The sequence below is a fragment of the Arachis hypogaea genome, chromosome 18, assembly GCF_003086295.3.
Source record: "Arachis hypogaea cultivar Tifrunner chromosome 18, arahy.Tifrunner.gnm2.J5K5, whole genome shotgun sequence".
NCBI lineage: Eukaryota > Viridiplantae > Streptophyta > Magnoliopsida > Fabales > Fabaceae > Arachis > Arachis hypogaea.
Window position 1 is genome coordinate 12,849,246 of NC_092053.1, and position 20,178 is coordinate 12,869,423.

At 34.8% G+C, this 20,178-nt stretch overlaps 4 protein-coding genes across 5 annotated transcripts; 2 read left to right on the forward strand and 2 right to left on the reverse strand.

Moving 5' to 3' along the window:
- Positions 1-2,375: 2,375 nt before the first annotated feature.
- Positions 2,376-5,548, forward strand: LOC112771210 (uncharacterized). 2 transcript variants are annotated; one of them, XR_011876610.1, is made up of 7 exons: positions 2,376-2,830; positions 3,043-3,284; positions 3,388-3,484; positions 4,207-4,390; positions 4,486-4,567; positions 4,929-5,036; positions 5,110-5,548. XR_011876610.1 is itself a non-coding variant. In XM_025815871.3 (7 exons), exons 1-7 carry the CDS (start codon positions 2,435-2,437, stop codon positions 5,179-5,181), a joined length of 1,146 nt encoding a protein of 381 aa, XP_025671656.1. In that variant the 5' UTR covers positions 2,402-2,434; the 3' UTR covers positions 5,182-5,548. The 2 variants fall into 2 exon arrangements, 1 of the variants encoding a protein (XP_025671656.1); XM_025815871.3 differs by having other exon boundaries at positions 2,402-2,830; positions 4,964-5,036.
- A 535-nt stretch (positions 5,549-6,083) lies between these two features.
- LOC112771211 (signaling peptide TAXIMIN 1) lies at positions 6,084-6,917 on the forward strand. The gene is made up of 2 exons (XM_025815873.3): positions 6,084-6,342; positions 6,574-6,917. The coding sequence occupies exons 1-2, from the start codon at positions 6,233-6,235 to the stop codon at positions 6,695-6,697; spliced, it is 234 nt and encodes a 77-aa protein (XP_025671658.1). The 5' UTR covers positions 6,084-6,232; the 3' UTR covers positions 6,698-6,917.
- Positions 6,918-14,163: 7,246 nt separating this feature from the next.
- LOC140181245 (uncharacterized) lies at positions 14,164-15,798 on the reverse strand. Its single transcript, XM_072224770.1, has 3 exons — positions 15,445-15,798; positions 14,860-15,303; positions 14,164-14,580 (listed from the first exon to the last, which is right to left on the reverse strand). The coding sequence occupies exons 1-3, from the start codon at positions 15,796-15,798 to the stop codon at positions 14,164-14,166; spliced, it is 1,215 nt and encodes a 404-aa protein (XP_072080871.1).
- A 1,496-nt stretch (positions 15,799-17,294) lies between these two features.
- On the reverse strand, positions 17,295-17,873 carry LOC140181246 (uncharacterized). The gene has a single exon (XM_072224771.1). The coding sequence runs from the start codon at positions 17,871-17,873 to the stop codon at positions 17,295-17,297; it is 579 nt and encodes a 192-aa protein (XP_072080872.1).
- Between the last annotated feature and the right edge of the window lie 2,305 nt (positions 17,874-20,178).

Here is a 20,178-nt window from a genome sequence, read left to right on the forward strand (position 1 = left end):
TGTGATGAATGTAAAAAGTTATTTTTTTAATTACAATACATAATTAAATAGATGCATAAAATTTTTAATTTGACAGTTTATCAAAATTAAATTAAAAAATATATATAAAAATTTTAATTATTTAATAAAAAAGATAAAAATAATTATAAATTAAATTTCTATTATTTTATATAAACATACTTTTAGATACATATTTAGTTTTTTTTTGTATTTATATATAAATCTAGTTTCAAATTATAAATACTAGTGTATCAATAAGCACTAACGTGCTAACTAATTCACTCTTTTTATTATTAAAGTGTATAAAAGTAAATAAAAGTAAAATTAGTTAGAATAACAAGTTATTTAAAATTTAATTAAGATGTTTTAAGTTTAAGTTTTAAAATAAAAAAAAATATTTTTTAATATATAATAAATAGTATTTTAAAAATAAAAGTATTCATGAACTCTTTTTAATTTTTATATCTCTATTATATTTTTAGTATAATTAACAATGCTCAATAACATTTATTTTGGTATAGATATTTTGTCCCACTTCTAAAATTTTCTGGATCTGACACTAATTTTACTTGTGTATAATTTTAAATTATTAATACACAAAAATAATTCTGTAAAATATTAATAGTTACAGTAAAAAAATTTTTATTCTATAAGAAAATACCCATCAAGTTAAAATTTAGTTGTCTACGAATATATATTTATATATATAAAAAAATCATAAGTATAAAATATATTAAATTAATAGCTACAATTAGTGACTATAATAAATATAGGATTATATTAATTATCAATCATTTTAAATATTAATTTATCATTAATTAATTTTTTATTATTATTTTAAAACAGATAAAACCTATCATTATTATTATTATTAAATAGATTTACAATTATAATTGACAATATTTTACGTAATTATAATACTCTCCTCCATCATCATTATCATTATCATCATCATCATTCGTATAAATAGATTATTATTTAAAAGAAAATGATTATATATTAATTAAATTATTCACAAATCATGCATTATCAAAATTATTTATTTTATTATACATTCTTAAAGTGACAATTAATTTATCTAATTTTTTATTCGACACAATCAATTAGTGTACAAATCTATATGTTCAATAATAATTTATAAAGATTATTGGGATTCAATCATAACTTTTTTGACAAAGTGAAAGATTTGTTTAATATTAATAAAAAATAATGTATAATAATACAAATATATAGATATTGTATTTAATCAATTGGTATTTTTTATTGTTAATCGTGTTTTTTTTAGTTGGATAAAAATTTTAATATAAATAATATTTAAATTTTATTTGATACAGAATTAAAAATGTAATTTATGAATATACAATGATTAATGTTGCAGATATAAATTAAAGTTTTGGATATTTATAAAAAAATATTTACTCATATTTCTCATAAAAATTAAGACATTAATTTATTACATATTACATTTTTTTCTTTAATTAATCCCATTATTTTGTGAATTTTTTTGTTTTATACTTTTATTTAGCGTTTGCATAAATAAAAAAATATGATATTAAATATATCGAATAATATTTTTTTATTAAATAAACTTTAGATATAAATAAAAAATCAATATTTTTCATGCATCACATGTACATTCACTAATTAATAACTAATCATTAAAGTAATTTTAAGAAGATGAATGTTAGAAGACCAATAATATTTATTATTTTAGGTCATTTATTTGCCATTAATATTTAAAAGAGTAGTCTAAAAATTTATTGTTGAATTAATAGACTAAAAAAATTGGGTTGATAACTAAAAATAATAATAAAAAATATTAAATTCAACTTAGTTAGGTTGATCTAGTGATTAGCTTACTAGTCTGTTTAAATATTAATAATCTGTCAAAGATAGTGTGGATAACAATAAATTCTACTGAGTATTTCTGTTTTTAAGAATTTGGTTCTTGGACATGTTTTAAACATTAAATTAAAAGTCGACTTTTTGTCCGTAGATTGGACAACCTCCAATCCTAGGTACCCCAATAGATTGGACAACTCCCAATCCTAGATACACAACACACCCACACACTCCTCACATATTTTATCACATTTTTTCTTAATTGCATTCTCTAGGGTTTGAACTCTAGACCTTGAAATGGGGAGGAGGAGAAATGCCATTAGAACCAAGCTCATTAGCATAATTACATTTTATAAATAAACTAGATTGAACTAATTTAACTTGTAAATGTTCTTTCTTTTTTTTTTTTAGTGGTGAGGGCACCATATAATAAAATAACCAAAAAAGTACGGACCTGAAACAAAAGAAAAAGAAAAGCACATATTGGGCTTTGATTGAAGATCATTTAATGGCCCAAAAGAAACCGTCCAATAGGAGTGATAGTAGTTGGTTATGACAGTTTGAGAGGAAAGGAAGTTGGTTAATGTGATGAATGATGCGTCTGAGAATCCTCCAAGGGATGCAGGTCTCAGCCCCACACTGTTGTCACTGTTTCCCTCTCTCTCATTTCCAACGCACTTCCTTTTCTTCGTGCAAGGTTACACCTTGGACTGGTCTCCAAGCATGGAGGGAAAGCCCTCTCAATCACGACCGTACCTGGGGACCACGCGGCCCGATACCCGACCCCGACCCCGACCCTCTCTTCCACCCCGCATTTCGGGAAGCGACTACCTTAGCTGAGCTTGGTTCCGTTGTTCTCTCAACCACCGATCCTGTGGCCAAGTCTCAACTCTCTCACTTGGCTTACTCCACGTGGCGCCTCCACAACCTCCCTCTTGGCCGTTCCCAACCACCACCTAAACCCGCCAGACCCCGAAATCCTAAATTGGTTCGCTTCCCATCTTTCTCTCTATATTGCATGCTACCTGTTTGTTTTAATTCCCCTGTTAGCTTTCTCGGTGCAAATTTACTTTCATTATTAGACCATGTTAAGTGTTAGCTGCTTTCATGATTATTCAACAGTATAGCGAATTACTACAAGCATTTGTGCTTCTTTGTGATGATGTGTGCATTATGAAGTTCTTCTTCCTTTGATTTAAGGTTTCCCCTAAGGAAATTCCTGCTCCCAAGGATTCAGGCTTGCCTCTGAATGCTTACATGCTTCATAATCTTGCCCATGTGGAGCTCAATGCTATTGATTTGGCTTGGGATACTGTAGTTCGGTTTTCTCCCTATAGTGATATTCTAGGGGAGGGGTTCTTTGCTGACTTTGCTCATGTTGCTGATGACGAGAGTCGTCATTTCGCATGGTGTTCACAGAGGCTTGCCGAGCTGGGTTTTAAGTAAGGGCTTGTAGTTGTTTGTTGTTACTTCATTTTGTTGTCTATGACTCTATTCTCATTGATTATGCTGATTTTCTGTTCTCATTTTTTACATTTAAACTAGATATGGAGATATGCCAGCTCACAATTTGCTTTGGAGAGAATGTGAGAAATCATCTGACAATGTCGCTGCACGTTTGGCAGTGATCCCACTAGTCCAGGTACCTTTTTTGCCACCTCAATCTTCCTCTAACGTGAAATATTTCTAGCATTTCGTTGGTACTATTTGATGAAAAACTACTTAATAAATTTCATAATGCAGCCTTTTTCACAAATCTATCCTCTTTGTTAATGTGTATCATGCCTCTATTGTAAAATATGTGACGGGAAGTCTGCCACGAGCCGGTTTAAAATTAAATTCCATGGTACACTACATTTTTTCTACTGGCCACTACTTTCATGTGCAAGTTGCTTAAACATCACCAATACAAACATTTGTTTTTGGCTCATATATTGATTCAAATTGTAGAAGCACAAATGACTTATGAAGTTATGAGCTTCATAAATATTTGTCTTAGTCTAGAGGATTTGTGCTATTCAAACTATGATAGTAACCACAGATTACAGGCAAGATAAATCAAGATATACGTGTATTGATAGCACTCAGAAGACTGATATCAATGCAATATCAGTTTAAGAAGGAGAAAGCAGTATGAGTATGATGATTGACATGAATTGACCATCATTCTTTTCCACTAATGGTTTGCATTTTGCTTATTGAATTTTATAAGTAACTTTTCACTAGCCTTTCTTAGAAAGGCTTCAGGTTTCATAAGTTACCTTGAAGTGATTTCTCTGTGTCACATAATACAGGGATAGAAGAAAAGCTATGCATTATGATTCTGATTTTATAAATCATAAGTGTATGTTTATTGAATCGTAGGAGGCCAGAGGACTTGATGCCGGGCCACGCCTAGTGCAAAAACTGGTTGGCTTTGGAGATAACAGGACTTCTAAAATTGTAGCAAGAATTGCTGATGAGGAAGTTGCACATGTAGCAGTTGGTGTATACTGGTTTGTTTCTGTCTGTGAAAAATTGGGCTGTGCCCCAGACTCCACATTTAAAGGTTGGGAAGCCTGTCTAATTTCACCGTGTGTGCTTACTTGGATAGATATTAACGACACAGAAGCTTCAACATCATCTTTTTGTGTAACCATGCAGACTTGCTAAAGGAATACAATGTGGAACTAAAGGGTCCCTTCAACTATAAAGCTCGTGCGGAAGCTGGCATTCCCCGTGATTGGTAAGAACCTGCAGATTTTTGTAGTTGTTTTTTGACCATTAAGATGATTGGCTTTCTGTTTTTTTTTTTTTTTTTTTTTGGGGGGGGGGGGGGGGGTCAGCTGATTGGCTTTCTGTTTGAATCCTGAAACCCATGGTTTGGGCCGAAGCTGAAACCATGGTTTAGAATATCCAATCGAAAAATCGAACATACTATTTGAGTTATGTTAGTCTAATTAGACTCTAAAAACTAGCTTTAAGAGGTGTGAATTTCCTAGTACTTATAAATACTATATCTATTGTGAATTACGATTTATGACCTATCCTTAAACAATATAACACCTCTAATACACACTCTATGCTTTCAATGTTCATGGCTTAAGTGGGCATAGAATATAGCTTAAATTTTCCTGTCTAGGTATGATGCATCTACAACTACAAGCGATCAGGACAAAAACGATGAAGATGGCAAGAAAAAGCAGCTGTCAGCTGTAAGTAACATCCATCTTTGGCTATTCCTATCCTCTTGGCTTAATGTTGATGCAGCAGGACTTATTGTCACAGGTTTATGAGAGGCTGGCTTCCATCATTGCTATGGAAAGTGAGAATTCAAGTTTGAATAGGCCACCTCAATAGTAATCTTGGCACAATATAAAATGAACTATTTCTTTCTTCAGCCGCCAAGATGTGTTGGAACTAGCTACTAAGCCGCCAACAGTGTCATATAATTTATGCACTTTAACTGATGAACTTCCATGATGCAATTCTTTCATCAGCAAACATTGTTTGACTGATATTCCACGTGTCCATCCATGTTCGATGAGAATTGAGAAAGCATAAGCAAATGGGGGAACAGGATTATGATTTCACTTTGTTTATGTTCCGTTACACCAGTTAGATTATGATGTAAATACACAATTTTATAAAGGTCTTGGTTGTTGGAGCAACATCTTAGTGGAGAATGAAGTCAATGAATAACACTAAGTCCGTATTATTTGTTTTCTGAGTGCCGTGTGCATCCAAAGGTCCTTATTCTTTTGTTACAGCTTTGGTTAATTTTAGACGTGAGGAGGCAAAGACTATATAAACTCCCATAATCTTAAAAAAACACAATTTAATATTGGACTTTATGAAAAGGGTTTATACTTATATGCTTGTATAATTGGCAGGTAATAGAACAAGCCCTGGGTGGCTATTCTAATTGCAAAAAGATTTGTACACACAAATTATTGAGAAAAGGACCAAAAGAGAATCTCTTAAAAGCCAATATGAGCTGCACAAAATTCTTGTAGCTATCAAGTGAAACGTGTCAAATACGCGACAAAAAGAAAAAACAATTATGAATGAATTGTTAACAATTTATCAAAAAATAAATATAAAATGTACGCTATAAAATTCAGGGATCCGAATAGGTTTCCAGAGACAGGGAAATATTGTACCCGAGGGTAACAGATTTCCGGAAAATTTATCACTTTCCTTTCCTGGCAAATTTGCTGTACTAGCCACATCATTTGACTCCAATTTGCTTTTACTTGAAGCCAGAAATAAACGTGTCTCTCTTTTCTTCCCAAGCAAAACATAAATTGTCTAGCTACTGAGCTACACCTACACCTACACCTACACCTACTTATTTTCTCAGACATCAGAGAAAAGAAAAGAACATCATAGTAGAGAACAAATAAAAAAAATGTGCAACAGCGATGGCGAGTGCAGGCCCTTGGGGTTTCTATTGGGTCTCCCCTTTGCCTTTCTCTGCCTCCTCATCTCAATCGTTGGTCTTGTTATTTGGATCGTTGGGTAAGATATTCCTCTTTCTGTCTCTCTAAAGTTCTTCACTTTGATCAATTTTCAATTATCATACAATTTTTGTTTTTCTTAAAATAGAAAATTGATGACATGGGTTTGTGTGATTTCTTTATATGTGAAATGGGTTTGGATCTAATTGCATGATTATGCTATCAAAAACGAAACTTCAATTGATGCTGAATAGCTGATATGTATTTGTATATGTACATGTGTGTGGTGCAGATTGTTGTTGACATGCATATGTCCGTGCTGCTTGTGTGTGACGATTATAGTGGAGCTTGCTTTGGAATTGATCAAGGCTCCACTGCATGTTATGGAGTGGTTCACCTCTCAGATTCCCTGTTAAGTGAACAAAGTTTTAGATTTGTTTTTTGATTCTGTGTTGGTTTCACTTTCCCCCTTTATCTTCTTTTCTGTATTTTGGGTATGAGAGTTTGAAACTCCATGTTACTACTGATTTATTGTTAATCTGCGTGGTATCTTGTTCCTGTAAATTGACCAGTTCGTTCTTGGTAGATTTTTTTTCTGCATATTTATATTAATGAATTGAGATTATTGTTTTGGAAGAACTTGATCACTATTGCCTATTTACTGTACTATATTAGGAATTTGAATTAGATTTGTAATTTGGAACTGAAAACAAAGTTGTGAAAGTTGAAGAACCTCTAATGGATTTGATTGTGTCAACAATTATAGAAGATAAAGATGACTGGAAAGATTGCCATTTTTTCTACATCATGAGAGTCCATTGTCAACAACTCAACTATGTTGTGCCGAGTGGTGCCATCACAGAACTTTGTCTCATGACTAAGAATTACACAAAAGAGTCTCGTTGTTGTTTTGGCACTTTTATTTTAGTACATGGCACTTTGTCTTTTACCTTTTCTCTTTTAACAAATGATAAATAAACTAAAGGATAAGCTGGAACCATTGACCTTTCCATAATTTAAATGTAAATACTAAATACATGACCCTTCCTCCTTCCTTCCCTGCCAGTAAGGCAACTAGATTAGTTAAAATTGGCTTGGGAAAATTTGTACGAGGTTGGTTTATTTTTTTTCTTTTAGGAAAACTATTAAAAGTACCTATAAAGTTTATGAAGACTAATACAAATACCCATAAACTAAGAAAATTAATGTTGTACCTATGGAAGATGGTTTCGTACGATAAAAGTATTTAATTTTAATTTTTTGTTGATTTTTTAATAAAATTTTCAAACTACCTCCACCCTCAACTTCAACTCACTTTTTCAACCTTCCATAACCCAACCTACACATTTAAAACCCTTGTCATGGAGTCCAAAACTACTCCTATAACAACCCAAGCCGAAATCAATGGTGGTGGTGGTGGTGGAGGATCTCGACCAGTTTCTGGTAGAGAAATCTAATATAATGAGCTCTTTTCCATTTTTTTTACCATTTTCACACAAAGAAAGTCTCCCAAATTAAGAAAAAAAAAGAGAAAATATCTGAAACGATTTAAAACTGTTCCTTTATAGTTCTTTCTCTGATTTTTCATCAGTATTAGTTAATTCTGTTGTTAATCTTAGCACTGCAATCTTCTGTTGCATTACTATCGAGAGCTCCCACCATAAAGGTTCATTTCGTCTATTTTTGAAAGCGCAACATCACCATTCAATTTAGTGTCGGCACCACAGCCATCGTCGGAAAGAAGCTCCGTCGCCTGCCGCACGTCTTCAGCTGCGTCCTGGAACTCTTGTTCGGTCCGACGCTGATGTTCCCATCAAGGAGGTCTCCAATTACTTTCGCTTTGTCACTGAGACTAAAGAGGTTGGAAGCGGCGGCAGCGGCGACACCAAGGTACAGGAGGGTGCCAGCGAGGGAGACTTGTGTGAGAGAGTGGATGATGCTCTATGGGGAGCTAGAGGTCTTCGAGGTGGCCGAAGAAGAGTATGGAGACGATGAAGAGGGAGTAAAAAATGAAGGCTGTGAATGCGATGGGAAAGGCCATGAGAAGGAGGGATTTGAGTGTGGTGGAGGAGGAGGAATTTGAGTGCGATGGAGAAGGTCAGGGAAAAACCGATGGAACTATGAGGAGAAAATAAGGGATTTGTGGCGGTGGAGTTGAGGTTGAGGGTGAGAGTAGTTTGGAAATTTTATAAAAAAATCAACAAAAAAATTAGGGTTTGAATATTTTTGTCGTATGAAACCCATCTTTCATTAATACGTTAATTTCTCTAGTTTATGGGTACTTTTGTTGGTATTAATAAACTTCATGAGTACTTTTAATTTTTTTTTAGGAACCGATTAAATACTCCTTACAACTCTTGGAGCATCAAATTCCACAAACAAAATAGTAAAAAAGTTGTATTTTATGTGTTTTTATCATTATTATTGTGTTGGGCTAGTATACTAAAAACAAATGTTTTTATGCGGTAAAAAAATCTAAATCATTGTCAAATCATATTACATTACTTTATTTTGAATTGATATTAGATTAGGATTTTTTATTTTAATAAATAAAATAATTATAATAATTACTGAAATAAATAAATTAAAAAGTTATTACCAAAATAAATAATCTTCTCTTATCTTGTTTACACTGTAAATGGGATAATTTTGCACGTATCTCATTTACAGTATAAACGAGATACGTGCAAATCTATCTCGTTTACACTGTAAACGAGATAAAGATGGAAGATGTCTGTATCACCGAGGTTGCTCAATATTAAACTCTTCAACTCCGATAACATACTTACATGCTGAGTTCACAACAGTATCGGATTCTCACACTCAAATATCACCCTGTTGTCGTCATTTTCCATACAATAATTGGAGTAAACAAACATAACTATGTACACACTATTACTGACCATTGTGGCATTGTTTTTGTGAGAAAAACGGGATAGAAAGAGATATGAAATGTGTGTGGAGAATACCAAGGGTTACACATCTTATAGCGGCTAAAAATTTGTCCCATTTTATCTCGTTTACACTGTAAATGAGATACGTGCAAAATTATCTCGTTTACAGTGTCAATAAAATAAGAGAGTGTTATTTATTTCGATAATAATTTTTTAATTTATTTATTTCAATAACTATTATAATTATTTTATTTATTAAAATAAAAAATTCTATTAAATTATTACAGTGTAAATAAAATAAGAGTGTTATTTATTTCGATAATAATTTTTTAATTTATTTATTTCAATAACTATTATAATTATTTTATTTATTAAAATAAAAAATTCTATTAGATTATCATAAAATTATAAAAAAATAAAAATTTAAAAAATAAAAAGACAAAAATATTTTTTTAGAATTAATATTAAAAATTAAAATATCTTTTAAAAGTAACTGAAAATTTAATTTAATTTTCAAAAAGAGTAAAATAAGTTTGTAATAAATTTTAAAAAGACAAAAATACTCTTTTAAGATTAGAGTTATTCAATTATTTTAAAGATTAAAAATTTATATATATTGAGTTTAAAAAGATAAAAGTACTTTTTTTTTTAAGAGTAACGTTAAAAGTTAAAAGTCTACAATATCTATTTAGTATTATTAGTCTTTAAATGCTTTAAAAATTAGAAATTTGTCCTAAATATTTTAAAAAATGAAAATATACTATTTAAGATTAATTTTGAAATGACCAAAATATCTTTTTAAGATCATTGTTGTTTAATTAAATTATAATGTTAAAATTTAAATTTGATTTTAAAAAGATGACGATACATTTTTAGATAATTTTAAAATGACAAAAATACTTGTTATCTAATCAAGGTTGTTTTATTAATTTAAAAGAAAAAAAAATGTATTTGATTTTAATAGATTCAAATACATTATTTAATATTCATTGTAAGGTTAAATTACTTGGTTAGTTTTTATAATTTCACTAAATTTGTAATTAAGTATAAAAGCTTTCAATTGAATTCTTACACTATTTTAAATCTATCTTGTAATTAGGTATTTTCTGTGCCAAACTCAATAAAGTTAAATCCAATCGATCTGACCTAATTATATTAAATTTTGTACCTGACAAGTATCGAATCAAATGAGATTTTACTGATTATACTCGCATTAATTGGTTTGATTATCGAATTTAAGAATCCACGAACTTGAACTGACCTGATTACCTTACATATTAAAAAAAATAAAAATATATAATTTATATAATTTTTTTCTAATCCTAATCTCACTTCAACCATCATTCACCTTTTTTAGTCTTTTTTTTTTCGTGGTAGAATTTTTTCCTTTTTTTTCCTATTTTTTAGAAATTTAATTCTAATTCGCTAATTAAAAGTGTTCACAGGTATGGTAACCCAATTACCCGTCCAAAATTAATCTAATTCGATTATATTGGTTTTTTATCCAAAAAATAATCAGATAAGATCACCCTAAACTTGACCTTAATTAGTTCAGGTATTAATTTTGGAGTCATAGAACTGAACCAACTCGATTACCCAATTAATTTAACATTAATTAGAATAAGTAAATAAAATATTTTTAAATAATATATACACAATTTTATTTCCCAAGGTATTTCAAATAATAATAGTTATTTAAATTTGAATTATTACTTTCTTTTATTATTATATTACATATTTATAGTATTTAGACAACTTTTTAAATTTTTTTAATTTCAGTTTTAGTAGGATACTACCCAATTACCGAAAACCAATCTAACCTGAGTTTAATCGGTTCGGATCAGTTTAAGTCCACTTACAAAAAAAATTTAAATATAAACCAATTAAATTTAACTGGTATGATTTTTTTTTCTAAAATCCGAACCAATCTAACATGTGAACACCCCTATCGCTAATGGTAAATTTAGAGGTTGATTGAGCAATTAACATAAAAATTTGGGTAAAATTTTTGAGATATTAATTTAAAATATTATTCTATAACTACAAGAATATGATAATTTTGTTTGTAATATATCTCAATTAAAAAGTATGTTATTTAATGTAGCTAATTTTTAAATTCTAAATACATAATCCCATAGTGGTTCATTGGACTTGATTTGAAATCAGATTCAAATTAACTTACAACACTTGAATTCATGAGGAATATGATGTAATAATGTGGAGTATTCATGAGATAATTAAAAATTCTACCTTTTTTTAATCCTAATTTTAGAGATTTTTATTTTGTTCTTTTTGAATTTTTACTTAATTCTCTATTTATTGATATAAATTCGTATCAAATACTTAAATACTTTTGTATTTTTTTTAAGGACCAAAATACTTTTTGTCAAAGTTAGTGACTGATTTATATAGATGAACAACTAGTCAAATAACAAATAATATCATAATTAGTAATAAAATTTAATGTCTAGATAATTTTACTGAATTAAATCCTAAACTTAATAGCTCTTTAGATTAATGTCAAACTAACAAATTTTATCTCAAATTACTTGTTAATTGAAAAAAAAAAAATAAAATTGTTAACTTCTTCTAACTATTTGATATCCCATAATATGCTAAATTAGTAAAGAATATCTCAGATCAAAATTAATTATAATGAATAGACAAAATAAAAAATGTTAGTAATAATATATTGACAAAAAATATAATTATTTATGAAATTAAATTTATTTATTATAATTTATCAAGTTAATCAAAATATAATTTTAGTTATTATCGCTAATGTTATTATAGGTATTGTTTCATCCTGGTACTGGGGTGGTCGAGTTTCAGCAATTTCGAGCAGGCGACTGTTTGAGAGGAAGAGCTATACGTCGGCCAGGATCGAACACCGCGGCGGGAATACCTGAAAAAGATACTCCGACGCTTAAGTTAGTGATAATCTCGAGTGAGAGTAATTAAGTAAATATGAAGACTGAGAATGGAACCTGATCCTTAGCCGAGTATATTAGTTCGGCTTTATAGAAGCTGTTTTACCCGTTTACTGTGGATAAGTCCGAGTTTGTAGGTTGGTTATGGTATTCTGTTTTGGTGATTAGGTTTGTTAAGCACGTTTCTTATTTTCAAATGAGCGAGGCCGATCTTATCTGTTCACGTGCCGAACTTTTCGGGCGGTCGAGGATAGTGGTGACGTATCATAGCCCCCAAGCTTGCCTTGGTTTGGATAGGACGAAGGCGAGCTTTCAAACCAGGGATACCGCAATCCTTGGTCACTGAGTTGTTGCCGTGTATGTTCCTTATAACCCCCAAGCTCGGCTTGGTTCTGTGCAGAATTCAAAACGTTTTTGTAGTAGTGGTTTCGTTCTGCGCGCCATCATGACATGATTGATGTGAAACTGTCCCGTTTTTTTAGGCACCCCTGTCCGTTGGATTTAGTAGTGATTTTAATGCTTCTCTCTTTTTTGACAATCTGGAGTAAATGCAAAGGTTTGGTAACCGTTTGCTTTATAGGAGTTATCTTTTGCTATACTTCTTTTCTTTCAAACTGCTGGGTTTTGGAAAAGTTTATTTTCTCTTCCTATCTGAAAATGAGTAAGCAAGGTCAGTTTTGATTCTTCCTGCCTTTCTTCTTTGTTTTCTTGCTTTTTCTTTCCTTGCCCTTGATGGAGAACTGTAATGTGAGTGATTGGTGCTCGTATTGTGGCCATTGGTAGGGCATAGGAGCTTGCTTTGGGCCGGGAGGAGAATGAGGCTTCCTGTGTTGAGGAGTTGTCTGGCATCATCCAGGAAAAGGAGAAAAAGATTGCTAAGCTCTCTTCTTCCATGGAGAAGAAAGAGCTGGAATTGGCTAATGAGAGGAAACTGCACAAGACATCTTTTAAAAAGCTAAAGGTTATGGGGTCCGAGAATGATTAGCTTTCTGCTCGGATCAAAGAATTGGAAAGTGGAATCTACGAGGCTTTTGCTCAAGGTTTTGAGCGTGTCGTTTCTCAGGTCAAGGTACTTTACCCGGAAGCCGATCCTTCGAGGCTTAATGTTATGAAGGTGGTCGTGAATGGTCAGCTTGTGGATGACGAGGCTGCTGCTGGACGTGATAGTGAGGAGTCCAGCATTGGTGATAAGGCAGATTAGGCCTTTATTTATGCTTTATTTTGTAAGCTCTGTATATGGTACTTTGGCCTTTAGAACTTGTATTTAACTTGTTTGTTTTTGGATAATTCCGAGTATTGTTCTCGGTTGTGCTCTTTCTGGTTTCCGAGTATAGAGCTCGGTTTGATGGTGACTGTTTAGCCTTTTATAAGATATAATATTTTGACAAAGTTATGATAGTAGTTTTGTTTTGCAATAGCAATGGCGTTTACGTATTGAAGATGGTCATCGATGGCCATTTTTTGGATGATGAGATTATCAATAAGGAGAGCGGTAGCTCTAATATAGGAGGTAGGGCGGAGTGAGCCCTTAGGGTTCGTTGAGAAAACTTGATTTGCTTTTGTTTGTTTGATTTTTCCGAATATTATGCTCGGCGTGTGTATTTTGGTTTCCGAGTATGAAGCTCGGATTATTTTGAATGTTTATTGACTGAAATATATGCCAATTATAGTTGCTGAGTATGAAGCTCAGATTATTTTGAATGTTTATTGACTGAAATATATGCCAGTTATAGTTGCCGAGTATGAAGCTCGGATTATTTTAGCTGTTGTTGACTGAAATATATGCTAACTGCTATGATAACATAAATGTTTTGCTTGTAATATGTGACATTTGTACAAAGATTTGTGGCGTCCGGCCTCATTAAAACCCTCTCCGAGTAAAACCCATGTGTTTTGGGAAAAAACCTTCGAAGGGGAAAAAGAGTACCATCATTCGCGGATTTACAGCATGTGTCATGATTGATATTCCCTCGGTGAGGAGACATTCCATGTTCCTGGAAGTTGATCTCCTTTAAGAGTTTCTAGTTTGTAAGCCCCCTTTCCGAGATTCTGGAGGACTCAGAAAGGTCCCTCCCAATTTGGTGCTAATTTGTCATGTGCTGGAGGTTTCTGAGCTTCTTCTGCTCGCCTGAGTACGAGGTCTCCTTTAGTGAAGGACCTATGAACTACTCTTTTGTTGTGTCTTCGCTCTATGAACTGCTTCCTGGCTCGTTGCTTTATGGCTGAGATGTCTCTTTCCTCTTCCACAAGATCCAGCTCGGCTATTCGAGCTTGCAAGTTGTTCGATTGATCATAAAGGTCAGCCCTTAGCGTTGGGACGCTGACCTCTACTGGGATCAGTGCTTCTGCACCATATACCAGCTTGAAAGGGGTTTCTCCTGTAGCAGATTGAATGCTGGTATTGTAGCTCCATAAGATTTCTGGAATGAGGTCGGCCCACTCTCCTTTAGCCTCGCCGAGATTTTTCTTTAATCCCTACAAGATAATTCTGTTAGCTTATTCAACTTGCCCGTTGGTTTGCGGGTGCTCGACTGAGCTGAAATGATGTTTAATGTTGAAATTTGTTAGGAAGGCAGCGAGTTTATGGTTCGTAAATTGTCTCCCGTTATCCGAGATTATCTCTCTTGGGATACTGTATCTACATATAATGTTCTTCCATAAGAAAGATCGCACTTTCTCTGCTGTTATATGTGCTAGTGGTTATGCTTCTATCCACTTAGAGAAATAGTCTATTGATACTAAAAGGAACTTTACCTGGCCTGGCACTTTCGGAAAAGGTCCGAGGATATCCAATCCCCACCTATCGAAAGGCCAGCTTACCTCTATGGTGTGGAGTTCCTCGGCCGGGATCTCTGAGAGGGTGGTGTGCTTTTGACAATTATCACATGCCTTGACTTTCAAAATGCAGTCCCTTTTTATCATCGGCCAATAGTATCTTGTTCGCAATATCTTTGCGGCCAATGCTCGGCCGCCGATATGGTTTCCACAAACCCCTTCGTGTGTTTCTGCCATAACATCTTCGGCTTCCTCATTGCTGATGCATTTGAGGAGTGGTTGGGAGTGTCCTCGCCTGTACAGGGTATTTCCGAGTACTGTATAGAAACTTGCTCTTCTTCGGAAGAGCGGCAAGTTCGGCTCCTCGTTTGGTATGGCACCTGTGTTGATGTAATTGAGAAAAGGTGTTCTCCAATCTGGTACCTGCATGATACTTAAGATTGTGTCCTGCTCAAAGCTCGGCTTGTTGAGTGTTAGTTGGGACAGGGCCGGTGTGTTTTCCGCCTGCCTTGTTGTGGCTAACTTGGATAACACATCGGCACTGGTGTTTTGTTCTCAATTTACATGAATAATATCAAATTTACTGAACTTTGAGATGAGATCCTTTGTTATGAGCCAATATTTCTCTAACAAAGGATCTTTTACCTGGTACTCGCATTTGATTTGGTGTACCACCAGTGATGAGTCACAGTAAACTGTTATCTGAGGTATCCTGAGTTGTTGGGCGAGCTTTAGTCCTGCTAGCAGAGCTTCATACTCTGCTTGGTTGTTGCTTGCATTACGGAATTGTAGTGATTGCTCGGCTATCACTTTCTCCCCTTCTTTTAGCAATAGCCCAGCTCTGCTTTCTTCTCTGTTTGATGCTCCATCTATATGTATACTCCAATTGGTTGCTGTGTGTTGTGTTTCATTAGTCATTTCCGATACGAAGTCGGCAAGTACTTGTGACTTGAGAGTTTTTCTCGACTCATACTGAATGTCGAACTCGGAGAGTTCGATTGACCACTTTATTAACCGTCCGGCAAGCTCGGGTCTGGTTAATATCTGCCTTAGGGGTTGGTCTCTTCGTACTATGATTGTGTGGCTTTGAAAGTAATGTCGCAGTCGTCTTGCCGTGGTGATTAGTGCCAGCGCTAGCTGCTCTATCTTCGGGTACCTTGTTTCTGTTGGTTGTAGTACCTTACTAATGAAGTATACTGAGTTTTGCTTTTTTCCTGTTTCTATCACTAGGACCGAGCTTATGGCATGGTTAGATACTGATAAATACAAATACAACGGCTTACCTGCCTCTGGTCTCTAGAGTATTGGAGGTGATGTTTAGAGCTGTTTGAGTTCCATAAAGGAGTTTTCACATTCCTCCGTCCATATGAATTTTTTGCCCTTAGAGAATGTCTGGAAGAAATGATAAGATCGGTTTGCCACTGCGGGTAGGAAACGTGATAGGGCTGCTATTCTTCCTGCTAATTGCTGGACTTCTTTTACTGTCTTTGGACTTGTCATGCTCAGCACTGCATTGCATTTCTTTGGGTTGGCTTCTATACCTCGTGAGGTTAGTATGAAGCCAAGGAATTTCTCTCCTTGGACTCCAAAAGCACATTTGTCCGGGTTGAGCCTCATGTTATATGCTTGGAGTTGGTTGAAAAATTCTACCAAGTCATCACAGTGTGACCCTTGTGCAGTCGTTTTTGCTACCATATCATCTACATAGACTTCCATATTCCGGCCTATCTGCTGTTGGAATACTTTGTCTATTAATCTTTGATATGTCGCACCTACATTTTTTAAGCCAAAAGGCATTACCTTGTAACAAAAATTTCCATCTTCTGTTATAAAAGCTGTTTTGCTTTGGTCTTCTGGGTGCATCAAAATCTGGTTATAACCAGAGTATGCATCCATGAAACTCAAGGCTTTGAAACCAGAGGCGTTATCAACTAACTTATCAATGCAAGGTAATTGATATGCATCTTTAGGGCAAGCTTTGTTTAGATTTGTAAAGTCGACGCACATGCACCATTTACCTGAACTTTTCCTTACCATTACCACGTTTGATAGCCATGTGGTGAAGTGGATTTCTCTAATAAAACCTGCGTTGAGGAGCTTCTTGGTCTCTTCAAGTGCTGCTTGTTTTTTCTCTTCTCCGAGGTTTCTTTTCTTCTGTGCCACTGGTCGGACTGTTTTGTCGATTGCTAATTTGTGGCAGATGACTTCTGGACTTATTCCCGGCATGTCGTCCGGTGTCCATGCGAATAGGTCGGCGTTCTGGCGCAGTATGTGTATAAGTCTTGCTCGTTCTTTTCCTTCTAGTGCTTCTCCAATGTATGTGTATTGCTTTTCATCTGCTGTTAATGTTATTTGGTGAAGGTTGTCCATTAGTCAAGGTCTTTCGCCGAGGTCTTCTCTCGGGTCGAGATCGGCTAACATCGTGGCCTCGGCCGAGCTATTTCCTTCGTCTGGACTTGTTTTAGATTGGCATTGTAGCACTGCCGAGCTTCTTGGTGATCAGCGTATACTGTTGCTATTCTGTGTTCCTGCACTGAAAACTTAACACACAGGTGTAACATGGACACTACCGCTTTGAATATATTCAAGGCAGGTCTCCCAATTATAATATTATAAGGGCTATAACAGTCTACTATTAGGTACTGGATATCAATAGACTTCGACATAGGGATCTCTCCCATTGTGGTCGTTAGCCATATGTGTCCCATGATGGGGACCCTCTCTCCGGAGAACCCAATTAGCTCTCCCGAGGAGGGTTGTATTAGTTTTTCTGACAATTTCATCTTTTTAAAGGTAGAATTAAACAAAACATTAGCGCTACTACCTGGGTCTAGCAGTGTTTTTCTTACCAACAGCTCTCCAACCTGTATGGAGATCACTACTGGATCGTCGAGGTTAGGGCTTGCTGATTTGAAGTCTGATTGATTGAAGGATATTGTGACATCTGGGTCCTCCTTCTTCTTTGGCTGCACTGTTCCTTCGATTGCCAGCATCGCCTTATAGCTTCATTTTTTGGCTGAGTTTGTTTCACCTCCGCCTGCGTATCCTCCTGATATGTGGCTGATGATTCCTCTTGGCGGATCAGGAGTTGCGTGTTCTTTTTTGTTCTTATCTATCACTGCTTGTTTGTGTTCGTTCCTGTCCGAGTTTGCCCCCTGGCTTTTCGACCTTCGACATATTTGTCTAAGAGCCCTTGTCGTGCCAGTCTTTCGAGCAGGTCTTTTGCAACGATGCATTCATCCGTGGTATGGCTGAACTTCTGGTGGAAGGCGCAATGCTTGCTTCTATCTACGAATCGTTGGTCTTGGTAGTTCCCTGCTCGAGCTGGTGGCTTTACAATTTTGGCATTCAGAATCTCTTTGATGATGTTTTCTCTCTTGGTATTGAATCTGGTGTATGTGTTGTATTTTGGTGTGAGCTTGAAGGGCCTCTTTTTATCCTTGTTGCCTGGTGATCTGAAAGTTTTTTCTTCGTCCTTCCGTTGTGATTGTCTGTCCGGCTTTTGGGCCTCGCGGAGTTCTTCAATCTCCATTTGACCTGCAGCCTTTTCTCGGAACTCCTCCAATGTTTTTGGTTTTGTTATCGCAATGGTTTTCCAGAACTTGCCTAGTCGGAGGCCAGCTTTGAGGGCGTGTAAGTGGACAGCCGGATCTAAGTCTTGGATCTCCATAGTAGCCTCGGCAAACATGGTCATGTAGTCCTTTAAGCTCTTGTGTTGGCCTTACTTGATCGTGCCCAGGTAATCTGATCCATGGACATATATTCTCGATGCAGCAAAGTAGTCAATAAAGGATCTCACCAGTTCCTCAAAGGAGGAAATTGAACCTGCAGACAGTTTAGAAAACCACAGTAATGCAGCGCCATCAAGATAAGTGGGAAAAGCTCGGTAAAGCATTGGTTCGTTATTAGCGCGCCGTTAAAGAACATCATGGATTGGAATTTCTTCACGTGAGCTCGGGGGTCACCAAACCCCTTATAAGGTTCCAGTGCCGTGGGTAACACAAATTTTTTTGGCATCTGGAACTTAGTGATCTCTTTAGAAAAGGGATTTTTGAGGGTGAGCTTCTCCTTAGGTGGAGTGATGTTCAGGGGATTTGTGTTGCCCTGCCACTACAACAATTTCTTAAGATAGCGATGGTTATTCTGCGGCGGTTTTGTGAAATCGCCGTGAAAAGACAAGCGGCGGCACATATAGCGGTGATTAGAGGTTGGGGTTGCAATCAGGCCGACATTTAGTGGCGGTTTTGTTAAAACCGTCGCTATATTGCTGTCAGGTTTACATTTAGCGGCGCTTTTCTTCAAACCGCGCTATATTGCCGGTCCGGTTTGCATTTCGTGGCGTCTTTTCGAAAACCGCCGCGATATGTCCGCCGATGACTTCTTGTTAGGCATTTTGCGGCGATTACGTTTAAACTGCCGTAACCGCCGCAAAATACTTGTTACCACATATTGCATTGTTCTCTTTAGAAATAACCATCTGGGTATAATCTAGTTAAGTGAAGACTACTATCTGAAGCTACATATGTTTAAATCATTGTTACTTAAACTCGTAACACTTTTTCTACATTCATTTTACGATAAAAAATTCACAAGTTACTTGTAACCTTTATATGTTAACTCATGTGAACAAATTTACCACTAAGATTTTCTTGATTACATTATTGGCATTTAAAAATTGCATTCATTCATGGATGTAAAAGAAGAAAATAAAATCAAATTCTGATATTTATGAAGTTAAAATAAATTTCTAGAGAGCATAAATCAAAGTTACTCCTCTTTGAAGTTTTGCCTTACTAAACCTAAACCAAGAATAAACATGTACAACTGCGACCCAAATAGTTAAACTAAGGAAATCAGCGTAACTGTTATAATAAAAGATCAAAATTTCCCTCCAACATCGTATTGACCTGGCGAAAAATACTTTGTTATGAATCTATGGGCTTCACGTTTCAGAGAATCTGATATTTCATCTCCATACCATGGCATCTTATTCAGATCAAAGCACTTTTTCTTAACATGTATATCATCTTGTTTATCTTGTTGGTCTTCTAAAGTTTCATCCTCTTCATCCGGAACCTTATTCAGATCAAACTGCATGGATCTATCGATTGCGACAGAGGATACATCATCTAAAATGTCTTCTGAATCAGACTCTTCTCCGTCTAGACTGTCAGGAACTATTTCTCCAGAATATTCAAGTACGACTGAAAATATCAACATGCACATAACAGAATGAGTATACATAGAAGGAATTGAGAACTCTGGAGTCATTAAATACTGACTTAGAAAAACAACCAA